Below are 23,975 nucleotides of genomic sequence, written 5' to 3' on the forward strand. Positions count from 1 at the left end.
AGCAATATCAATTAAAAATCCAGGGTTAGACATTTACAAATGAATACATTAAGTTACAATGGATATATTTCAATAATAAGGCTTTGGTCTTTCCATAAATTTTACAAAAGAAAAAAAAATTATACATAAGGTGTTTTTTTTGTTTTGTTTTGAAAAGACGATTAAAATTGCTACATTCTTCGAGACAGTTTTGTGTTATTATTATTATTTTTTTTTTTTTGTTACGCAACGTAGGCCAGCATTAAAAATTGCACTCATGCAACACCTTCCTTTTTTGGCAATCTTGCTCTCAATCCATCATAACTACAAAAAAGAATCTGTGCAATATAATCGCCATTGATTGCAACAATGGTACAATAAAAGTGGATGTACGCAAATAAATAAACTTTCAAACAATATAATTTTTTCTTTTAACCAGACAACAAAACATTTACTTACATTAAGAAGAGCACAACTAGACTTAAGTTTACAATAAGTAACCTATTATGTGTTATTAATAAATTCAGCAGGTAGATATAAAACATGTTACATACATATATTGTGCTTGCACTTAAATAATTACATTTTGGTTCAATTATCACCTTTTTTCCCGATTGTTTGTTGTTAACTAACCATTTATTTATTTATTTTCTTTGAGCAATCACACACAACCAAAAAATAAAATTGTTGCAATCAATGTATCCAATTTATATGTACATGCAACTTGTGATGGGAAATTGCACCTGTTTAATTAGTACAATAGTAAAAACTACAATGAATGTATAAACACTTCAATATAGCCCGAATCATACATACACATTTTTTTTAAGTACTTTTTATTTGTCTTTGTTTAAATATGTAATATTTATTACTAAAATAGTCTAATAGAAGTTTTATGAGAAAGAATATAAAATGTAATAACATCAAAATTAACACGTAAGTGGTATCTGTTGAATTTATTTACTTATTCTTGGTTTTATTTAACTTTTAAATGAAATAAGCTATGTGTACTCCTCTAATAAAATACTTAACTAGGGAATATATTTTAATTTGTTAAACAATAAAAATGTTTAAATCTGTTGCAATTCTCATGGTAACAAACTCATTATAAGGAAGATTTCATTTTGATGGAAAAACAGTAAGGGAATGGCATGTGTACTTCCAGCCACTTACAATAATTACGGGAATATGTACGTTTATAAAATTTTGAAAATATGTACAATAGGAAAAACAATTCTTTGAAAAATGTGAGATTAAATAAATACAATAATATTTACATATTAGTATGAAATAAAAGTTTTGATTAATATGACAAAAGCAAAAATTGGGAGTATCCAATTCTTTACATGTTAGGGAAATGAAGTGAATAAAATTCAGATTATGGTTGCGGTTTTTTAAACAAGTATATCCATATAGACAGATTGATTATTTATTTAACTCCTTTTTGGCTCATTTTAGATTTAGTGAATCCCAAAACATTGATAATTGGTATAAAGAGTATTTATTATCCATAAGTAAAAGCTAGAAAATCATGTATTTTACCAGTTTATTAACAAAATGAAATTTTACCAATACTAGGAATAAAAACTAAAATATATTTGCACATGTACAAAATAATTATCAAAATACTGCAGATGAGATTTTATTCTGGTAAGCTTCTTGGGCCCATGAAAATAAAGGCCTCCTTTGGTTAGGTTAGGTGCCTGTATTCCACAAAAGAGTACAATGATTAATTGCAGAGTGGTCTATTTACGAGGTTTTATTTTACAGATGTAATTCTGGTTAAAATACTGATAATCCAGCACTTTTTGTGAACAAGATAGTTGATTAAATTCCGTTTAATTTTAAAACTAGTCTTTTTAACAATGTCTTCCAGTATTAAGCAATTATTTGGATGTTTTGCGCAAAATAGCAAAACTTTGCTTACTTCATTCGTTTGGGATGCAGAACAATGTCTGTGAACAAAATAGTACCTCATCTAGCCGAGTTTTTGAAAAAGTATGAGTAAAAAATATTTTTTCAAATGTAAAAAAATTTAAGTAGAATGTGAGGATTTTAAGTAAATTTCGTATATTTCAAATCCATGAATCAAAAAAGAAGGAATGACATTTTTTTAAACGTTTTTTGTCCTAATTCAAATATCTTCTAAAGCTGATATATCTGTTTTGTGTAGAAAATTTCTCTTCCGTATACAATGTTTTGATCACTGCTATATAGGTTTAATAAGCGAGTGACATGAATATTATTAAAGTGTAAATCAAAATCTCTATTCCAAACTGATAAATCAGAGTCTGATGATTAATGAAATCCAAAACCTCTCAAAAATGGGGGGGGGGGGAACATGCGTGCAATGACTGTGACGGAAGGAAAGAGATTATCTCAGAGCACACGGAGATCACAGGTTCGAACCCAGCCGCCTGCCTTTTCAAGTTCAATGTTTGGTGTTGCGTAATGTTGTCTGTAATGAGAGAACCGTGCGAAGGCCGATTGAGCATTTAAAAAGGCTTTGTGCGCCAATAACCTCAATGAGTCAAATATTGACGCACCTTATATTAAAACAAAATATTAAATAAGAATCCAACCCTGTGGTCTTAACAAGCCACTTTTTTCCAAAGATACAGTTATTTCTAAAGATGACAAATTTGTTTTAATTTATTTTTCACATGCTTATGTCTCTATATGAAGATGAATAAAAATTAAAAGAAAAGGAGGGTATGAGCTAAAGATAATTCACCACCCACAAGAATCTACTGTGACATCCTCCAATTAACCAATCTCTTAGATGTAATATATAAATTTAGGAAAGTTTTTTACGAGCCTAGTCTTCAATAGCTAGAGTAACGGAATATTTTATAGTTCGGATAAAGCTTTTATTTATTTATTTATTTTTTTTGTTTGAATAAAAGAAAGTATCTAATTAATAAATTCTTGCAAGGTGTACTTTTACTCATTTTATTTATAAAGAGATATAATCTAATGCGATAATCTGTTCAATTGACAAATTTTACTAATGGAAAATAAAAATTCTTTAATTCCAACCATCTGATGAAATTTAAAATATTTTAATATTCTATCATGAGCTCATAATTTACAGTAAATTCTGGAATTTTTTATTTTGTTCAAAATTACACAAACATTGGAAGCAAAAAACATAAAAAAAAGAAATTGTATTCAAATGTATATATATGTATATTTTTACAAAATGATTGAATTTTTTTTTTAATATATATATATATAAGAAATACAGAAATTGTATTTTATAAAATACATAAAAAATAATTTCATTTCTGTGTATGCGTGCACTCAGTTATATGTTTGTGCAATTTGTAAATTGCTCGGGCATATACATGAATTGGAGAATCTGCATATTATTAAATAAAGGTAATATTTTAAATAAATAAATATAAATAAATAATAGAAATAAACAAACTTTTTTGTGTTTATTTTTTAAAATTATGATTAGTACGCACTTTATGAAATAATAAGAAAAACAAGTTTGAAAACCAGCACTTGCGCCATTCCCGGAACCACTTTAATACCTTGTACACCGATATTTAAAAGTCTCAAGCCTTCGTGGTGAGAAAACACTATAGAACAATTTTTTTTTTTTTTGTATAATATATATAATATATATAATATATATTACCTTTTTTTTTTAAATGTATATTTATATATTTATATATGTATATATATTTATACTTGAAGTTTCCAAAGAGGAAGAATGCACACTGATGACAACCAATATGTCTCCTAAATATTTACATACCACTACTTTCACTTCCAAAACGACCCCATTATAAACTAACTGTTCACTTTTTGATGTCATTTTGAAATTTATTATGTTTATATATATATATATATTTATATCTGGGTGTATATACAAGTCTCAAACTGCCAGTCTTATAAGTAGGGTTAAAAAACTGCTTTTTCCGTCAGGGGACCAAAAGAATACGAAGAAGAAAAAAAAAAGAACTGGAATGTTAATATATTTATAAGTATAAGACTGTGTTTTTCTTGAAAGACCGCAATTTGCCCCCGGTGGAAAAAATAACGCCATGCCTTAGCCTAAAAAAAATCGATTTTTTTTTTCTTTATATATAATATATATATATTTTACAAGTTGTACAATTAAAAAAATTTAAGTGTCCGATCACAGTTAAAAAGTTTTTTTATTTTTATTTTTATTAAATTACAACGGCATGTAGGAATCTAAAATATTGTGTGGGTACGATATTGACTGCCCTGCTCCTACGCCTAGTCTCCTTGTGTCATACCCCATCGTTACGCTTGAAGTTGATGTTCTGCGTAGAGCAGAAATCCCTCGTCAAAGGAAGGCAGTTGAAATAGCCACATATTTCACAGTCATAGACGGGGATTATGTAGAAAAAGATAACTAGAAGAAGAAATAGAAACACTGTTGTGATGAGGCAGACCCAGATTAGAAAGATCTTCTTCTGGCGTTCATATTCTCCAACTGATATATATGGCAGGATTGCATAGGAGAGGAGAAAGCCAAATATAAATCCAAAGAATGAAGAAAAATTATCAAACCAAGGCAGTAGACCAATGATAAAAAGAAGTACGGCAATTAGTAAGTGCTTAAAAAGGGCATAATATGGGTGTTGTAACATCGGCCACATATTAAGTATTTCAACTATTAGGCAGGCAAGTAAGCCGGAATTCGCCCCAGCTGGACCAACCTGAAATTAGTTAAAACAAAAATTAGAATGCTACATAAAGATTTTACTGAAATACAAATTTAGTTTATTCTAATCTGACTGCATATACCAGTGAATGTATTCTGGAATTCAAAATTAAATGAAGAATATAAAATGCAGGAAAATCATTAAATATGGACAATGTCTGCATCTAGTGCAGCTTAGTTTCGGATGAAATATGACTGTAAGAAATACAAAATGTAGGAGTACAATTACAGACATTCATTAAAATGATGATCATTAGTTGTATAGTTATTTATAATTTTGTTATTTTTAATTACATTTAATTTTGACTAAAATGGAGGTTATTTTCTCGGAAATATTAAGCCGAAATTTTCTTAGCAGCTTTTGCCTGGCACAAACAACAAAATGCAGCAAAACTGGTCAAGCACTTGATAAGAATGTTCTTTTAATCATATTTTCTCCATCCCTTAATTTCGAACTCACCATATCCATAAACACACCAAGGTAAGAGAGGATGGTTCATATTTGTTAGAGAATGACAGCAGACATTTTTTTTGACATTGATAACGATAGTATAAAGGTATATTCTTCAAACTTCTTAATTTGATTTAATTTTACTATAATATTACATTAAATTTATAAAATCAAACTTAAAAGCCCATTCACATGTAATTCTGTGGTTTTAAATGTCAACAAAATCCTGATGAATGGTACTCGTGAATAGGTTAAAAAATACTTTGACGAACATTCTTTTCTTTCGAATTAAGGTTGCTGATTTATAAACAGATCAAATTACTTAAATTTTGAAATACAGGCACTTGTTTTGTAGGAAATTGGCGTTATATTGAATGCTTTCCTTAACACTACATTCGGAGTTTAATAGTAAACAAATTCACCAATACCAACTTAGTAACTTATAGATTTTGCTTCGCAATATAAACAATGTTGTACTGGTTATTAATAAAACTATATTTATTTCTAAAAGATGTATTGAAATTAGATAGTATTGTCACTGCTTACCAACCCGATTAACTGATTTTTATGCTACAGGAAATTACCAATTTTTTTTTTATCATATTACTCCAATTATTTCAGGAAACTGTTAAATTTTATAAGAAAGAAATCATACTTACATCAGCTCGGTAAGGAACAAAAATAGCGGAGGCAAGATTGCCTGCAACACCTGATCCTAAATAGAGAATGATCAGCCTCAAGGTTCCTGTCAACTTCTCAACGTCTCTCATTACAAACCACTGTATTACAAGTGATATCGCCAAATGAAAAATACTGTAACAAGAAAAAACTCAGATATTATGCTAAATTACTGTACACTTCAGAATACGATTAGTCATTAACTCTAGAATGTAAAGAATTCGAACTATGTATACGGTTTAACTTAAATATTATTTTGCTAGTTTTATTTCCTATTACAGGTATAAGCGGAAGTTTACAATTATAAATCTTCAAAAAAAATGTGTTTTCATCGTAAAGAGTTCGTATATGTTTGATAAATTTTTGAAGAAACATTATAATCCATATAATTATAAACATTACTATACAATATAATTGAAAACTATAATGGTCGAGGTCAATTAAGCTTATTATTTTTATATGGTATATTTCTTCAGAAAATTATTTTTAACTATTTTGTTATAAGCAAATAAATACGTCTATCACTTTTATTCGAAATTGTTTACTAGAGCAATTGATTTCGAAAGATTTTATAAATTCCAACTTCAGAATAGTTTCTACAAAACTCCATAACAGTACAGTTTATTGTTAAAAGAACTGGTAGAATCTCAGATTTAAAAGTGTAACTGCTGTATACACAAGCAGAGTCTAACTGTGCATCCTTTATAAGGGCCAGTTATACGCTAACTAAATTCTTGGAAGTGTCTCTAGTGCGAGATGTAACTGCAGAAGATAGACATGAACATTACACGGTAATGGCCTTTAGAGGAAATTATTATATTTGCAAGTATTAAAATAATTTAATTCCAAACAGAATTTTTAAAGCGTTTTTTCAACAAAAACGACAAATCAATTCAATAAAGTTAATGAATTTTGGTTAAAACCATAATATTAGATGGTTGAAGTATCTAAACAAAAATATCCAGTTCGACTTTTTGTGTTGAGATATTCTGTCACACATTCACAAGTACAGACCATGTACTAAAAGCACTCATTTCTAAAAGAATCATCGTCTTATTTTTGGGGGGCAAAAAGTTCGCAAATTAGGCAAGTTCTTCTAAACATTGGCAAATGAAAACAATTATTAGAGTTAAAACTACTTACTGAGCAATTTAGCCAACCTCTCCACATATTTCTTTACCAATCACTATTACCCAACCATAAATGAACAACACCATGTTGAAAGATTCTTTTTTGGTTTCCTGGTAGCATCATCTGTACCATAGAATGTCCCAAGAGCCACAAAACCATTTCTTATTATATAACAAAAAATAAAATTTTAAACAAAAAAAAATGCCATCAAATTTCCTCAACAAGCCCTGTACAATGTTACGTCATCGTAAAAAGTTTTACTCCACAGTGATAGAAGTACTATGTTGTGTTCTATTTAATAATTAAGGAGGCAGAGTACTTAGTGAGTCAATAGTGGAGAGCACAACTGGCTATGAGTGGATCTATTTCGCTGTGGAAGCCCTAAGTTCTTAAGAAGGAAGATTAATATTCAATTATGTTATTATTATTATTATTATTTAATTTTAATATTTTGCTGAAAACAATTTAATCTTTTAGACGTTAAAAGAAAAGGTACTTACCCTGCATGCAAAAATAGAGATGTAAGAAGCCTGTAAAACTGATCAGGCACTTCTGAATTAAAGAATGGGAGCATCCCACATACATTATCAAGGCACGACACCTGGAATGTAAACAATATTTGTAAAATAAACATGTAAGAAAAATAACTTAGCAATAGGATCTATCTTGAACATATAAACATATATCCATAGTATTATACAGTGAACATAGTTATATTTAGCTCGGAATTCTTATGCTTTTACTTTCTTACGACTAGTTAAGGAAAGTATTGCTATCAACTGTATTAATCGAAAGTATTTTCGACTTTGTTTTACGAATTAATGGCTGAAAGTGAGTCTGTTTCAGGAAGAAATAGAGTTTTTAACGGAGGAAGACAGAGCTGGATGACTATAACAGCGACAGAGCAACTTATCTAAATATTCTTATTTTCCTTTTACGCTTCAGCTGTTTTACAAGCTACTTAAATAATACTTTGTTTTTTTATTATTACTGTTTGAAGTACTTTTTTCGATATTTGCCTTGAAATACAACGTCTTTATTTAAATATAATTCTAAACTAGATAGATTATACAAGTGAAACTTTTAATCTATATACAAAGCGAAAAATGTACTCACATTAAACCTTCTTCCGATATTTATTAATTATTGACAATTATATTTCCAGACTGAGATAAACTGAACGATTCAATAATTATTACGGCAAAATTTTACTTACGAAACTTTTTTTTACACGATTTGTACTTTAAAATAAAATTGGATTCTTAAAATGCTGTTGCTATTATCTCGTTACTAATAATTTTTGTAGAGCCATTTTTGTAAAATAACAAAATAATAATATTTACCTGAGAGCAAAGCGAGGCTTCATCATGAAAGTGACCATTTACAAAATCGCAATATTCTTTGGTGGTAATGCTACAGGTGGCGTGTATACCAATGCAGCATGGATGTCCAATCACTTCACAAACCATATGCTCGGCAGCTAGCTTGTCTTTAGGACGAGCTCTTTGCACTGGGGAAGAAGTTTTACGGCATATGGGCCATTTTGTAATATCATCTGGCCATTCATATGGTGCTACAGATGCTGGTGCTTCGCAATACCTGCCAAGTCATAGAAAATAATAATAATTTTAGAGTGCAATTTAGAAAATATATCAAACATCAGTATTTTGTTTTGGTGGATAAATAATAATTCTTATAAAAGCAATAAGTTCTGTGAAAAATGTTTTAGGAAATAAGAATTTGATTCTATTATTTTATTAATCGAAAACAGTTTGGCTTACTTTGGATCAAGACCACAGACTGAACCTGAAATCCTCCCTCCTCCAGATCCAGGCCGTTGTTCATTATGGGACCATTTCTTCCATGTTGATATTGTATCCTAATCGGACAAAAATAGTTATATAAAATAAATATCTACATTTGTACATGTACATGTACAAATATATATATTCATAAGTGAACAGGCTATGAAGAAGAAAGAAGTCTTTATTCAATTAAAAAAAAAAGATACATAACTTATAAATATGGCTTAAATTAGAGAAATCACAAATTAATGAATCAAATAAAAATAATAATAATAATAACAAGCTGTATATAGGGGCGGATTCAGAGTCGCATTTATTAGTAAACTATCAATTTAAAACTATTTTCAAAACTATTATTTTTGATAAGACTGTAAATAAAATAAGTGCACCTACTATAGTTTAGTAGTTAGGTGTTTTCACATTTTAATGTCTAGTCCGATTTTCATTTAAAATTTGATCGTTGTTAGAGATTTGTGAGCACTAACTATACTAAAAATAAAAATTCAGTGAGTACAAACCTAATATTTTGAGTAAGTGCTATCTCTATCAAGTGGTTAAAATTCGTATAACGAAAATAGCTTTTACTTTTTTTATTATTTGAACAATAATTAAAGACTAACTAAGTTGTTACTTAAATTTTGACCTATTTAATCAGAAAATACTTGAAACGAGTTATACTTTAAAAGTATTTGCCATATTTCTATGCTTAAAGACGTATTGTACTTTTTAAATAATTATTTTTAATTTAAAGCGTCATAATCAGAAGCCTTGGCGCCAGAATCCTTTAATTTGGGGAAATCCCAAATAGTATTTTGAACACTGATCACCGATGATTGCTTATCTTCTTCAAAAGTTATAATAAATTAACAAAGAAAAGTTATAGCATTAAAAAAAAAATATATATGTTCCTGGAAGAAATGGTACATTTGGTTTTATAAAACAAAAAATTAAAATGCTTTACCCTTTCTACCAAATCTTTAAAATCAACAAATATGAGCAAACAAATTTGTTCGAAGGGAATATTTCCGCTTCCTTAGTAGAAATTAATTCTAGAAAACGAAATTTAATGATTTAAGGATACAGGATGAAAAAAAAAGTTCAACACACAATTTGTTTAAGTTTTACTTTCAATCTGCAAATTCACAATATGGACATTCGCAAGCCATATAAATATATACTTGTAACGAGAAGTTTTCTTTCAATAAACTGCTTCAAGTATAATGTCGTTTTTAGCAACTATTGTTTAACGTTTTGCCATTTTCGAACATCAACCGAATAAAACTCACTCCCAATGTTCAACAAATTGCGAAATTAGTTTTTTTTAAAGAAATAACATACACAAATTAAAAGTTGCTACAAAATATATACATGCAAAATTATTTCAAATTGAAAAAAAAAATTAAAAGAATTATTACCAAACACAAACTGAGAAAAAAACGCAAAAATTAATTTTCTGCAGCCTACTAAAATCATTAAATTACCTGGTTAGGAGTAAGTCCACGCGATAGATGGCTCCGAGTTGAGACCAATTGCATAAGAAATAACAAAATATAATAGAACATACAGTATTGATTATAATCCCTTTAAAATTTGTAACTTGTTTAATCAGAGATGAATATGAGTAAAATTTTAATGTGTTTATTGTATCTACTTATAGTAGAGTAATCGCCTATTTTTTCAGGCGGGGCTTAACGTCCAACTACCATTTACTAGGGTATCTACTTATATCTGTAAGCATTTATTTAAGTTTGTTAGAGATAGTTGTGTTTCAACTCTCAATTAAATAAACTTAAAAACGTAGAATTTAATTTCGCGCTTCAATGCATGTACGCTTCATTTAATTAAGATTATTCAGCAACCAATCAAGTATGTGGAACTCAGAGAAATAATTAAATATATTTCAATTAAACGAATATTCTATCAATAAATGGAAAGTTTGTATTTACACACAAGTAGCTATACCTTCCACATGGATTTATTTCTAGAGAATAAAATTAATTTTAAAAAAAAATTCAGTATTTTCATAATAAAATGTGATTTACATTAAAAATAAAAAGTTTCACCCAATTTGTCTACATTAAGCCAACTGTATTTGCAACTCTTAAACAAAAGTCTGACAATTAATTTCGAGTTTAAATATTACAAAATTGACAAATTGCCTCGCATTTTTTAAAATAAAATTATTTTTAGATGTTAAGTAATTTAACTTTTTTTTTTGAAATTTTTCACATAGTTATAATAATTGATCTAAAATTTATTCTACATAAAAAAAAAAAATTAGAAGCTTCAATGGAGAAAATCTAAAATTATTGAAATTATCCAAAACTTACAGAGCAATCACTTTTAGAAGATTGGACACATCCCGAGTCATCATTACGAATACAACAAGCAGTTTCTCTTTCTTTTTCTCTCCCTTTTTCAATTTCCTTCATTATTTTTGCATCCCTTCTCATACAAGGAGCAAATTTTGCGCCTAAATGTATTAAATCCGCCTGTAATAAGAAACTATATTTAGTGATAACTAATCATTTTTAGTAAACCTTACAGATTCAAGTTGTATTATAAGAAGTTGATGAGCACCATATAAATTTGGAAATCAAGGAAAAAAAAACACAAAACATTGTTAATTTAAGTATTTTTCAAAATAAATACACTTACTGCTCTAGGGCCAATCCAAAAATTTGCAGGTTCCGTATAATCAACCTGCTGCAGTGATAAACTTGTTACCAACACCTATTCAAAAAGAAAAGAATTACAATTAAAATGTACTTAATGAATAGGATGAAAAAATGCCAGTTTTCAGTCGTGATACATTTATTCTGCCGAGCTTTCGACCTAGGGTCATCTTCAGGGCTAGTTTACAAAGTAATATTTTACATTACAGGGTTGGTGTGTCTTCTGTCTTGTCTGTTCATGGATTGAGTGTGATCGGTCTGTGTGTGATATGTGTTAGGTTGTGTGGAAGTCAGTGTTACCAATTGTCAAGTATTTCTTAGTAAGTTTGCGTATATGTTGTTTAAATTGTTCGTGTCTGTTTTGAAATTTAAACGGTTTTCTGTCTTAGATATGTATATCATTTATATTTTTTCATCCTATAGAAACTATGAATCAGTCACCTAAAATAATGAACAGCTAGTACTTAATAAAGTTGGTATTTCAAAAGAAATTGGTGTTAGCGTTAAGCAATGTTTATATTTTATAATTATATTACTTACTAGTCCTGATTGATGATTAAGATCCATTCCGAACGGCCCGAAGCCGTAAGACACAAGAGAAATCACTAAAATTAAAATCTGTACTGTCGACAGCCAATAGGTGAAAAATGGTCTATGGTCCTCCAAATCTTCTAGAACTTCTTTAACAGGTTCTCTGCTCATTACAGACCGTTTTAATGATCTCCTGTACGACATATCATCATAGTAAATTAATGATGATAGCAACAGGTGGTAAAAGGTTAAATGAATTGAATATTTAATTAATGAATTTTAATTTATAAGAGATATTACATGTCATTTTCGTACAGAATATAATTAAATTTAAAGTAATTATTTCTTTTATTACAAATGAAATGATATTTTACCCGAACAACCTATGTATAATTCCTTGACCAAATTGCCGGCGATCTGAATTATCGTGCGCTCTATCTAGGTCTACTGAAGAGATCCTACTCAATCCGATTTGAGTTACAGAACCTTCCCTCTTGCCCTCACCTGCTGCGCGTTTCCATGAGCCGTGCCTAAAACAAATAATTTCAAATAATGTAATATTAATTAATCAAGAATACTACAAAAACTAATATCTAAAATAATGAAAGAGTTTGGAAGTGAAACATTTTTGGAACGAATTAGGTAACCTGGCAGTAACCTGATTAGATAACCTGATTTTCTTTTCATACATTGAAATATTCTTATTGAGATAAAAATTAAATTGTGACAATTTCATCCCCCACAGATAGATGATAGAATTCATCTTTTAATTTAACATGTTCAGTTTTGCAGCTTGCCGTTTACAGTATTGCAATAAATAGCAAACTCTATAATTCTGTGCAAGAGATGAATGAACATCTCCTAAATTTTGCCTGGTCAAAGAATCAAAAAAGACGTGGTTTTTCTAAATTGTGACTGAATCCCTCCTCGAAATGTTTTGACTAATAATTGTCTCAGGTAAGGAGCGAATTATCATGATTCAACTTCTCTACAAAACATTTGCCAGCCGAGAATGGGCTGTCTATTTTCTATTGTTAGTCAATCTAGATCTTGGATACTCAGAGAAGAGAGATTTTTTTTTTTTTTTATGATTTAAGGCGCGTCAACATCTATGGTTATTGGCGCCCGGAGCTTTTTTCAGTGCACTGCCGGCCTCCGGACAGTGTTCGCTCGTTACAGACAACACTGTCCATCACCGGACAGTGAGCTGTAAGAAGCTCCTAGGAAGAGAAAATCTAAGGGTCAGCAGCTGGATTCGAACCCGGGACCTCCGCGTGGGAGTCCAGCTCGCTAACCACTCAGCTAATCCCTTCCCTAAGAGAGATTTTGTTTTGATTTCTGTCAGAATAACATGAAAAAAATATTAGCCAGTAAAAAATTCACTACAATAAAAAAAAAAGTGCCTGATAACACTTCTATTATAACAAGATATTTACCTTTCTCTTGTCCTTTCCTGAGTATGTGGTCCCAACAGTTCGGAATTGCTATCCGTAAAATCTGCTGGCGGAGGGGCTGGTGGAACAATTACCGTTTCATTACCGCTACTTCTATCAAAGAATACCTTGCAAAACAAAATAAAAGGTATGTTGATCAATAAAAATATAAATTAATTTAAAAAAAAAAAACAATTTTTATTTTGCCTAAAAACCCTGCTTCCTTGTCGCTTATGAAAGTAAAATTTATAATAGAGGCATTTCGGTTCTAGCAAAAGACCATTCGTACTTATTAAACTAAACAAACATTTTGTTTATCACATATTTTCTTGCATGAAAATCCTGATAGTAATGAATCTGTTTGAGAGCCACACGCAATTTAATCCTTTAAATTCGTACTTTTTTAAGTACACTATAAGCTAAGGTCTCTCCTACTTCAGTGTTACAGTAATATGCGTGGAACATAAGTTTAGACATTTTTTATTTTATAATCTTGTAATCTGTAATCTTTTTCACCTTGATATTTTTTATTTTTTGATACTTAATAGGAAACCTCTTCGGACTTGATAATGTATTATTATTATAGTTGATATTTCTTAATACCAAAAGCTGAAATTGTACCTCGTCATCTAAGGGTGAATGTGGTTGAGGTGAAGCACCACCAACAGTAGAAGGAGAATAGCTTCTGGTAGATTTCCTTCTTCTTGCCAAAGAATCACGAGACCTATGTTTATTCAGTGCCTGTAACGATGTTCATAAAACAGTTAAAAAATTACAGAGATATTACTTAACTTGGAGAGAATTTGAAAAAATTATTGTACTTAATTGAAATATTATTAAATGAAAGAAGGAAAATTTCACACTAAAAATGAATTTTTGTTTTTTTTAACTTTACATATTCTGTGTAGACATGTAGAACTCGACTTTTATTGGAATCATTTTTCCAGCGCATTTCTGATAGAGAGGATGGAGAGACACTTCACTTAATCTAGTTTGTGCACTTAGTATTTACTTTTAACGAGGTTAGAACTGTGGCCACCATTCTAAGTTAAAAAAAAAAAATCTTCAACATTAGAAGCTGAATGGAATTTATCAGTTTTCGATATTTTCAAGAAATTTTTCTTCACAATTTTCTCTAAATTTAGAACGTAAATTACACACACATAATAAAACTTTTATTTCAATCATTCCGCAGGAAAATGATTTTTAACGGCAGTTTTGGGGTAACGATGAAGATCATCTCCTTAATGTGTCATTTCTGGGTAAAGTATGGTTTTACAAACTGTATAATATTGGTAAGAAGTAATTGTAACTTTTGAAATTCAAAGTTTTCATGAAAGTTATACCGATCACAATTTTGATTGTGAATTCTTATAAATCATTGCCTGTGCCCAAGACTGTACGAGTATTTTGAAGAAAATTTAACTACTCATTTCCACGCACTGTTTCCTGGTATCCATTTACCATTAATTCCTTGCTTCGCTATTGCATTTTAAACAACTAATTCGAAGATCTTATTTCTGAGTTGAATTCTGGGTAATCATGTTATGATCATATTTTGACATTCAATCAGAATTTTCTGATTTATGAAGTTCTAACAACATGCCAATTATCTTAATTTCTCATTCCATCTTATTCATTGAAAAATAAACTTAACTGTCATTATGTTTAAATTTCAGTTTAGGTATTTATATTTAATAAAATAAACTTTTAAACTGAAATAAGCACTGGGTGCCTTCTCCTATCCATATTCATGATATAGGGTGCGTTCCACTAAGCGTTCACAACGATCACGCTCACGACCGCCGTTTTGTCCATTCCACTTGCTTGCGAACGTTATAATTAAATCAAGTGGAATGGACTATGGGGCGTTTTAACCGTTCATGTAAACATCACAAATGGCGACGTCTAAAATAAGTCAGAAGCTTGAAGAGGTTGTTTTTTAATTTTAACCCCGTTCATAAGCAGTTATAATAAACTTCATTAATTATTGGTAAAGTTGACTTATATTAAAAAAAATATGTATAATTCAATTTTTATATTACATTTTCGTGGAGTATTTATAAAATTTACGTTTAAATAAAATTAAAATGTCTTTTGTGGCAACAGTAGAATATTTATTAATGCAACGTAATAATGCTTTAGAAAGTTCTTCATCTAGTTCCGATGAAGAGTGGAATGCAATTTTACAAAATCGCAATAGTGAAAAAGCGAAAACTTAGGCCACATATTATTAACTATCAAAGTGTAATTGGTCGTCATTCAGTGATTTACTATGTAAAGGATAAGTAATTTTTCATTTTATTATTTTTTTTTTTAGACTTTCGAGAAACACATTCAATTATTTACATGAGATAATACTTGCATTTACATGATATAATTTTTTTGGTAGCCATCTTTTCTTTTAAAAAATTGCGCCAAATTTCTGAACGCCCACTTCGACCAGCTCTTTAGGTGAGGCGTTGTGAGCTTCGCGTGAGCGAAAATAATGACGTCATTAGTGACGTTTTCGCCACGATCAGTATAACCGCGGTCGTCGTGTGGAACGATTTTGATCGTTGTGAACGCTTAGTGGAACGCACCCATAGTTATCTTATATCACATTTGCTTGTTGCAACAGTCGTTGCAGTTGTGAATTTCAATAAAAAAATTGAAATGTTGTTTTTTTAAAATTTGTTTTAGATCATTAAATAGAAAATCTTAAATTTTGAGACTTACAGCGGCTATGAACGCTACACCTTTAAAAGTCATACTAGCTACTGAAGGTTTTTGTCTGACATTTGCCATTTCTTGATGCCACCTTGAGTCTGTCTCGTCCCTGGCAGCCATAGATGGAAGGATATCTGGCTGTAATCCCTGAAATTATAAAGATTATCTTAAATTTGAATTATATAATTAAGCAATTGGTTTGAAAAGCAGTCAATTATGCAGACAATAAATCTTACTTCTGTTTATTAATACATTCAAAATGAACATTGAATATCAAGACACAATTAACTGATTGGCAATAGAAGTGTACCAATAAAAGTAGATAAAAATATTGCCTACCTGTACAGTAGAATGCATCTGATAAGGCCCAGAAGAACTTGGTGTGTCTCGATACTCTGGCTTCAGTTCTCCACATCTTTAAACAAAAGAGACTTCATTAGCTTAGCGTGTAATATCATCAAAAACTAGGGTGTGCTCTAAAAAAAAATCTTTGTTATGTTTCCAGCAGGTTTCATTACTGTTATTGCCAAGGTATACAAAGTGAAATATGAATCACATCATGTGATTCACGTGTTGCAGTATGTATAAACAAACCAATTAGGAAATATACTTAAATTGGAGTCACTCTTTAGATTTCATGTGTATACATGATACTCTTTCCTCTGAATTCAATTTAATCCTATTGCTTTCATTATTCAACCTTTAATTATGAAAATTTGCTAAAGACAGAACTAAATCAGAATGAGGCTCCTTAATTTACTGGATAATGTGAAAAAACGTATCTTTAGGAACCGCTCACAGTGAGAACTGGAAAGCCACGAAACCTTTATCCTCGAAATTGGAAATTGTAGGTTTATTTCAGGGCAGATGAGAAAAGAACCTAACAATATTTTGTGACTTAAGACCTCTGAGCAAAGAGGATAGACAAGAATAGTGGCAAGAAATAGCTTCAGCTTAGATATAGAAGCTTTAACCTTATTTAGAATGTATTATATAAGCTCTTTGTGGCATTAGATTGTGGTGATTGTGGTCACATAATCAGGATTGTTAAGAATCAGAATTGTAATTCCATAAAGAATATCTATACTTGATTCTTTGAAAGTTAAAAAATACAAAGCCTTAGGATATTCTGTTTATGTTTGTAATGATTTACCAATTTTTGGTAACAATGAACGTGAAAGATTGAGATACATATTTTTATTTATTTTTTATAATAAAAATTTTGGCAACAAATTGCTGACTTCTTAAAGCTAAATAGGTATCGTTACCGATTAGATTTCTGACGAATGAAGATTTGAACTATAGTAATTGTGATTGTTAATTGTTTGATAAGTTTAATTTTTTACGCTTTACTTGATAATTACCTTCTGCTTGCAAGTCTTTTACGTCTCCCAAGCCAGATATGTTTTTCTTTTTCTTCTGTTGCTTCATCTACGCCAAAGAATTGTGCAGCATTTTTCTTCAAAGCCCTAAGTTAAACACAAATTTTAATTTAAGACCAAGCCATAATCAGAATAATATGAAATATAATTAAAAGTTCTTTCTGAGGGGAAAAAAGATAAGTTTAAAAGCAAATACGTTTTTAAAGTATTTAGTTTTTGGCAACTTTAAATTCAAAGATAAAAAAGTACATTGGTGGGTTTATTTTTTGGAGGAAAAAGTCTTTAATAAACATGCATATTACCTTATTACAACAAGAAAACTATATAAATGGCGATGGATAGACCAAAAGAGTGGTGGGATCTTCTTCAGGAACAAAGAACCAACCATCACGAAGTTCAGATGAGTAAATATTGTAGAAAAATTAGTTTAGAGTAGGAGGAAACAAAATTTTGATGGCGGATAACGGAAAAAAAAGATGTCCAAACCAGAAGCCCATATTTCAATAAAAGTTAGAGGCGGTGAAGGCAACTTGGGTAAAGCTATGTTTTGGAAATTGGATTTGAATTCTTTTGATAATCGATTCGCACATGATATTTTATGTTAGTAAAACTTTAGCCGTAATTGTATGAAGATGATTACAAAAGGAGGCCTAAAACAGGAAACAATTAAACCGAAATGTTTTCTAAGAAACAGAGAAGAAACATTAATTTAAGGAGAAGGAAACTTTCGAGAGCTTCAGTAAATTGCTTCTTATTAAAGAAGAATTTTCTTTGAGATGTACTTTGTGAAGAAGGGTGTTTAATAAAATGTTAACAAAGGATTTGAGCCGCTCAATCTCTTTGTAAAGCAGTGAAGCTCAGATTCGAATGGTGAATCGAAAAATGTAAAAACAGATATCAGTGAAAATGTTAGTTGGACTACAAAAAGAAGAAAAAAATACATTTTTTCTGCAACCATGTAGGAATGTTCTCATTACTCAATTAAAATCAGCTGTGTAATGCCCAACTTCCCACACTAGTGGAGAAAAATTCCCATTAGTGTCACTTTCCTCACTAGTGAGTGGAAAAACTTTATTGTGCTTCCTTGATATAAGAAGTTTTGTTATTAAATATTTTCTGTAAAAATTTAATAAGCTTATTTAATGTAACTAAATAATTAAAATACGAATATTAAAAAAATAAAATAAAAATTGAAAGGAATATAGAAATAAAAATAATATTTTAATAAATAATTAGATATTTTTAATTATAACAGTTAAAAAGGTTATAGTGTTACCTTACAGAAATTTAAAATGGATTCTAGTGATTCCTGTTTAGTTTTTTTTTAGTTAATAACCCTAATGGTTGCAGAAAAAATATAATATTTAACTCGAGTGTAAAGTATTTTCCTCAAACTCCGCAATTTGCACTTGCACTCGCCTCGCTCGCTCGCTCGTGCGTGCAAACCCTGCCTCGTGTGAGGAAAAGTACTACTTTCCGCACTTGTTAAATAAATAACTATTACAACAGACGCGTATGAATCCAACTAGGTGGTATCTGGCTGACAGTCTCACAAACCATTGAGAGCTGGGAGAGGCGGTTGAGTAAATTCAGAGGTGAGGATGTAATATTAAGGATTACCTTTAATTAGTATTAATTAATATTAATGTGTAAGAAAAGCTCATTACATAATTAGCCGTGTAAATACTTAATAACTCACTTCTCGTTAAATATGACTCTCACATTATTAACACAATTATATTTCTTTCCCTATCGTGACTAATAATTACAAAATGAGATTTTCTTTACAAATATGTAATTATTATGTAAATTACTGTTTATAATTTCTGATATATAGTGGAGAGGGGGGCACATTTAAACAGAATTTACATTTTCTGTTGCAGAGTGCACAGAATCGTATTATTGAACCTTTCTATTTTGTTTTCTACAACTTTCAAGTCTTCTAAACAGATCTATATCAATAAACAGTCGGTACTTTACATACATATCTATATTTTTTTGAATTTAAAAATTTTGTGTCAAATGTTAATATCTGCCCCACTGGTGGGGTAGCTTTGAACACAATATAAAATAGAATGAAATGATATTACTTTACTCTGAATCTACCTTCTATCAGTTATTTCTCTCGACTACTACATTACTTTCTCTTTTAAACCACTGAAATCTGGTTCAAAGCTTAAGAATGAATCAGTTCGGGATGTGGTATCCGAAGTGTGATGGGTTTAGGGAAGTTTGAACAAAATATTCGGTTTGTTGCGCTTCTTAATGTAGCTTCGGACCACTTTCCCCTTCTCTGCGATTAAACAAAAAAAAAAAGTCACAAACTTGCAGGTCGGTAGGGCACATTTTAACTGAGATGTTGAAATGTGCCTCCTCTCCTTCCATAAAAGAAAATATAATATCTAACATTTTTTTGCGAGCAAATAGACTTCTGTAAATACTAGGTTTAAAAATACGAATTCCAAATGGCATTATGGGACTAACAATACTTACACCTTGCCCACTACAATCTTCACAATACACTTCCCAAAGCTGCAACAAAAATTTTACTTCCACCTTACAAAATATAACATTCCTCAATTCTGGACTTTACAAACAATGAAAACGGAAGGGAAACTCTATCGATAATACAGCAGGTCTACCACAAAATATGGAGAAAATTACCAATCATAAATGTCTGGCGAGAAATTGAAAGTGTTCAAAGGTGCCCCCTCTCCACTACTTCCTACTCCTAAATGAGCCAATCACTGCACAAATCGATTAACTAATTTTTTTTTGAAATATCTTAAATTTAAGTGTCAAAGCACTTGGTTCAGCCATAGCTTTTTATATTTCTAATAAATTTACCTAACACTTATTAAAGATTACCACCATTAAACGACAAAAATTTTGTGGCAATTGAATAATAAATAATTTATTTCTGAAGCCATTTTGGATTAACTCCGTACTCTAATGTGAATCGTTGGAATAATTCCACTCAGGGGCAAGCGCTGGTTGATGACGGTAAATTTATTTGAAGGCTCCAAAATCTGTCCTATGTTCAACTCCTCCAACTCTCAAAGACCAGCGAATCCTGCTAGACCCTTACTGGTCAAGCTCTTTTCCTATCCTACCTTCATTATTTGGTCTACAGTTGTTCCCTATATCGATGTTATCAGCAAGAAGGAGAGAAAATGAGAATTCTGCAGACCTTACAAGAGAAATTAAACAGATTTCTCCTTTCACTGCCATTTGGTATCTCTTGATCCGTCCAAAAGATTGAATTACTAAGCAAAATGACTATAATATTGAACACTACTAGAGTTGACTGCAATTTTTAAAGCCTGTGTTGCTGAAGTTTAGAAGTTTAAAATGTTTGGTCTTACCACATTCTTTCTAAAGAGTTTAAAACGCGAATAAAACTGATACTGAAACAAAGTAATCAGTGAAATACTGTATGAAAGCTATGACAACCCATTCTTAACTCTTTGGTATTCTTAAATGGTCAGCAATCAACCAAACTTCTGGAGGACAAAACCACAATGCAAGATAGTTCTAACTTAAAAAGTCTTAATTGGAAGATAGCTCATTTTTGACGTGAATACGTCTTTAAATTTGCTATTATATGGGGGCAATCTAAAAAACCTAATGATAACAAAATCGGGGGATACAGTTTGGCATTATAGTTTCGAATCTATCGTCTACATCCAAAATTAAATTAGACCACTGGATTACGATAAGCGAGGACTGTGACGCATCGCACGCGCGGTGGAGGGGGAAGCGCCGCCATTTTGAGATCATTTTGCTGCGTATCGAGATTTACAATGAGTATAACTTTTGACTCGGAGAAGCTACGATGTTCGTTTAAGTTTTAATCGTCAGCTGTCGTCACAATCTATCGATTGTATATAAAACATTAGTGTAAAATAGTGAATGTAATAAGGTGTTAGAATAAAAAAAATATTATCAAAAATATATAATGTCGGCCTATACGCGTCGAAAAGCCAAAACCAAATACAGAGATCTTATACAGTTGGAAAGGGCATTTCAAGAACAATCGAATGGTAATAATAAAACACCATATGACCGAGTCAAGCTGTGCCGGGAACGTAAAAGAATGAATGCGGCCGAGCGGATCAACAACGATGTACAGTACATCTGCAGCTGGGGCGGTTGAAATTATGCAAGTGGATGTGATGAAATCGCTTCTACATCCACAACGGACTGTATAGGCATAGATTGTGTTCGATCGTCGATTATGAAGACACATTGGGCAGCAGCTAGTGCACGTTTCACTACGACTTTTGTCAAAAATCCATTCGGACATAAGTGTGATGTGTGTGATCGTCTATGGTTTCTGCGCTCATTGAAGCTAACAAAAGAAAAGCACTTACCGCTGCTTAATAATATACCTTAACAAAAACTTACAGTTTAAAAAGTTAAGTATAAGGGTTGATTAAACGCCAAAAGGTACACAAATCAGCAAGTACCCAACATTTCATTAATACTTCATTGATATTATTTAAGTAATTTTACCGCATTAATTTTCATTAATATTTTTTAAGAATTTATTAGATGTCACAGACCCTTATGCTGGCCATTTTCATCTACAAAATATTTGTTCAAGTAGCACACCATTTAACTTAGATTGACTGTAATATCTATTTATCTATAATAATCAAACTATTGATTACAGGTGAAAAAGAAAACGTTATAAAAAATAAAAAAATATGAGGCTAAAAAATTCATAAACTTTTTTAAAAATTGCTTACACCAACATACATTAATGATTTTATTTATTTTTATTTTTAAATAAAAATCGTCGGTTTAAGTTCATTCTGCGATCAAAGTAATTGTTATTGTATGAAGTAGTCAAACGTTTATAATAATTATCTGGCTTTATCGCAAGTAACATAGTTTTCTTCAATTACATTCTCCATCTAGGTGTTCTTCCCACAATGTTGTGTATATGTAATATAAAATAAATAAGATATGCATATTTTTAGGACAGCTAATTATTCCAGTATTTTACCATAAGTAAAATTAGGGGAACTAAATTAAATTACAATTGAGAAATGAATAAATAATGTTGAATAATCTACTTGTTATTAACTGTGTGTTATTTGTCCTCACGAATATTTCGGTAAGACGAATTCAAGACTGAAATATTGCTTTAAATCCTCCGTGATTCAAATTTAAACAGTAGCCGACTCTAAATTTGTCTTTTTCTAATTTAACATGCATGTATATGTGACAACTTCAGAATCAGAAGAATAATTTGGAATAGAGTTAAAATAAAGTACCTATCTCCTTAACAAAAACTTACAGTTTTAAAAGTTAAGTATAAGGGTTGATTAAACGCCAAAAGGTACACAAATCAGCAGTTCCCAACATTTCATTAATACTTCATTGATATAATTTAAGTAATTTTACTGCATTAACTTTTCCTTCACATTTTTTAGAATTTATTAGATGTCACAGACCCTTATGCTGGCCATTTTCGCCTACAAAATATTTACTCAAGTAGCACACCATTTAACTTAGATTGACTGTAATATCTATTTATCTATAATAATCAAACTATTAATCACAGGTGAAAAAGAAAACGTTATAAAAAATATAAAAAAAATAAGAGGCTAAAAAATTCATAAACTTTTTTTACATCAATGATTTTATGCATTTATTTTTATTTTTAAATAAAAATCATTGGTTTAAGTTCATTCTTCGATTAAAGTAATTGTTATTTTATGTTGTAGGCAAACGTTTGTAATAATAAGTAATAAATAATCTGGCTTTATCGCAAATAATATAGTTTTCTTCAATTACATTCTCAATCTAGGTGTTCTTCCCACAATGTTATATATATGTAATATAAAATAAAGAAAATAAAGATACGCATATTTTTAGGACAGCTAATTATTCCAGTATTTTACCATAAGTAAAATTAGGGGGACTAAATTAAATTACAATTGAGAAATGAGTAAATATTGTTGAATAATCTACTTGTTATTAAATGTATGTTATTTGTGCTCACGAATATTTCGGTAAGACGAATTTAAGACTGAAATATTGTTTTGAATCCTCCGTGATTGAAATTTAAAAAGTGGCCGACTCTAACTTTGTTTTTTTCTACTTTAACATGCATGTATATGTGACTACTCAGAATAATTCATCACTCATTTTATCATAATTATAATAAAAAAATATTATGAATGAACTGGCCAGCATAAGGGTCTGTGACATCTAATAAATTCTAAAAAATGTGAAGGAAAAGTTAATGCAGTAAAATTACTTAAATTATATCAATGAAGTATTAATGAAATGTTGGGAACTGCTGATTTGTGTACCTTTTGGCGTTTAATCAACCCTTATACTTAACTTTTAAAACTGTAAGTTTTTGTTAAGGAGATTTTTGTACCTTTTGGATAGATTTTCCTTTTTGTCTATTTGCAAAGTTACGTCTGCTTTACAGATTTTTTAAAATTTGGAATAAGCTATTCTATCATTATAACCTGAT

The 23,975-nt window shown here is 30.2% G+C and overlaps 1 protein-coding gene across 6 annotated transcripts in view; it reads right to left on the minus strand.

Moving 5' to 3' along the window:
- Positions 1 to 44: 44 nt before the first annotated feature.
- Positions 45 to 23,975, minus strand: part of rho-5 (rhomboid-5) — a 319,932-nt gene continuing 296,001 nt past the window's right edge. For 4 of the 6 annotated variants that reach the window (XM_074141082.1, XM_074141084.1, XM_074141086.1 and 1 more), the window contains 15 exons: positions 17,462 to 17,566; positions 16,437 to 16,512; positions 16,107 to 16,244; positions 14,010 to 14,129; positions 13,392 to 13,516; positions 12,330 to 12,485; positions 11,965 to 12,148; positions 11,408 to 11,482; positions 11,078 to 11,241; positions 10,231 to 10,273; positions 8,726 to 8,823; positions 8,288 to 8,543; positions 7,445 to 7,545; positions 5,795 to 5,948; positions 45 to 4,679 (listed from right to left, as the gene is read on the minus strand). In XM_074141082.1, the coding sequence (XP_073997183.1) occupies positions 4,248 to 4,679; positions 5,795 to 5,948; positions 7,445 to 7,545; positions 8,288 to 8,543; positions 8,726 to 8,823; positions 10,231 to 10,273; positions 11,078 to 11,241; positions 11,408 to 11,482; positions 11,965 to 12,148; positions 12,330 to 12,485; positions 13,392 to 13,516; positions 14,010 to 14,129; positions 16,107 to 16,244; positions 16,437 to 16,512; positions 17,462 to 17,566 (2,227 nt within the window). In that variant the 3' untranslated portion in view covers positions 45 to 4,247. The remainder of the gene's footprint in view (positions 4,680 to 5,794; positions 5,949 to 7,444; positions 7,546 to 8,287; positions 8,544 to 8,725; positions 8,824 to 10,230; positions 10,274 to 11,077; positions 11,242 to 11,407; positions 11,483 to 11,964; positions 12,149 to 12,329; positions 12,486 to 13,391; positions 13,517 to 14,009; positions 14,130 to 16,106; positions 16,245 to 16,436; positions 16,513 to 17,461; positions 17,567 to 23,975) is intronic. The other 2 variants (XM_074141083.1, XM_074141085.1) reach the window with 2 other exon arrangements.

The sequence above is a fragment of the Rhodnius prolixus genome, unplaced genomic scaffold (genome assembly GCF_049639745.1).
Source record: "Rhodnius prolixus isolate KJV_2025 unplaced genomic scaffold, Rpr scaffold_6, whole genome shotgun sequence".
NCBI lineage: Eukaryota > Metazoa > Arthropoda > Insecta > Hemiptera > Reduviidae > Rhodnius > Rhodnius prolixus.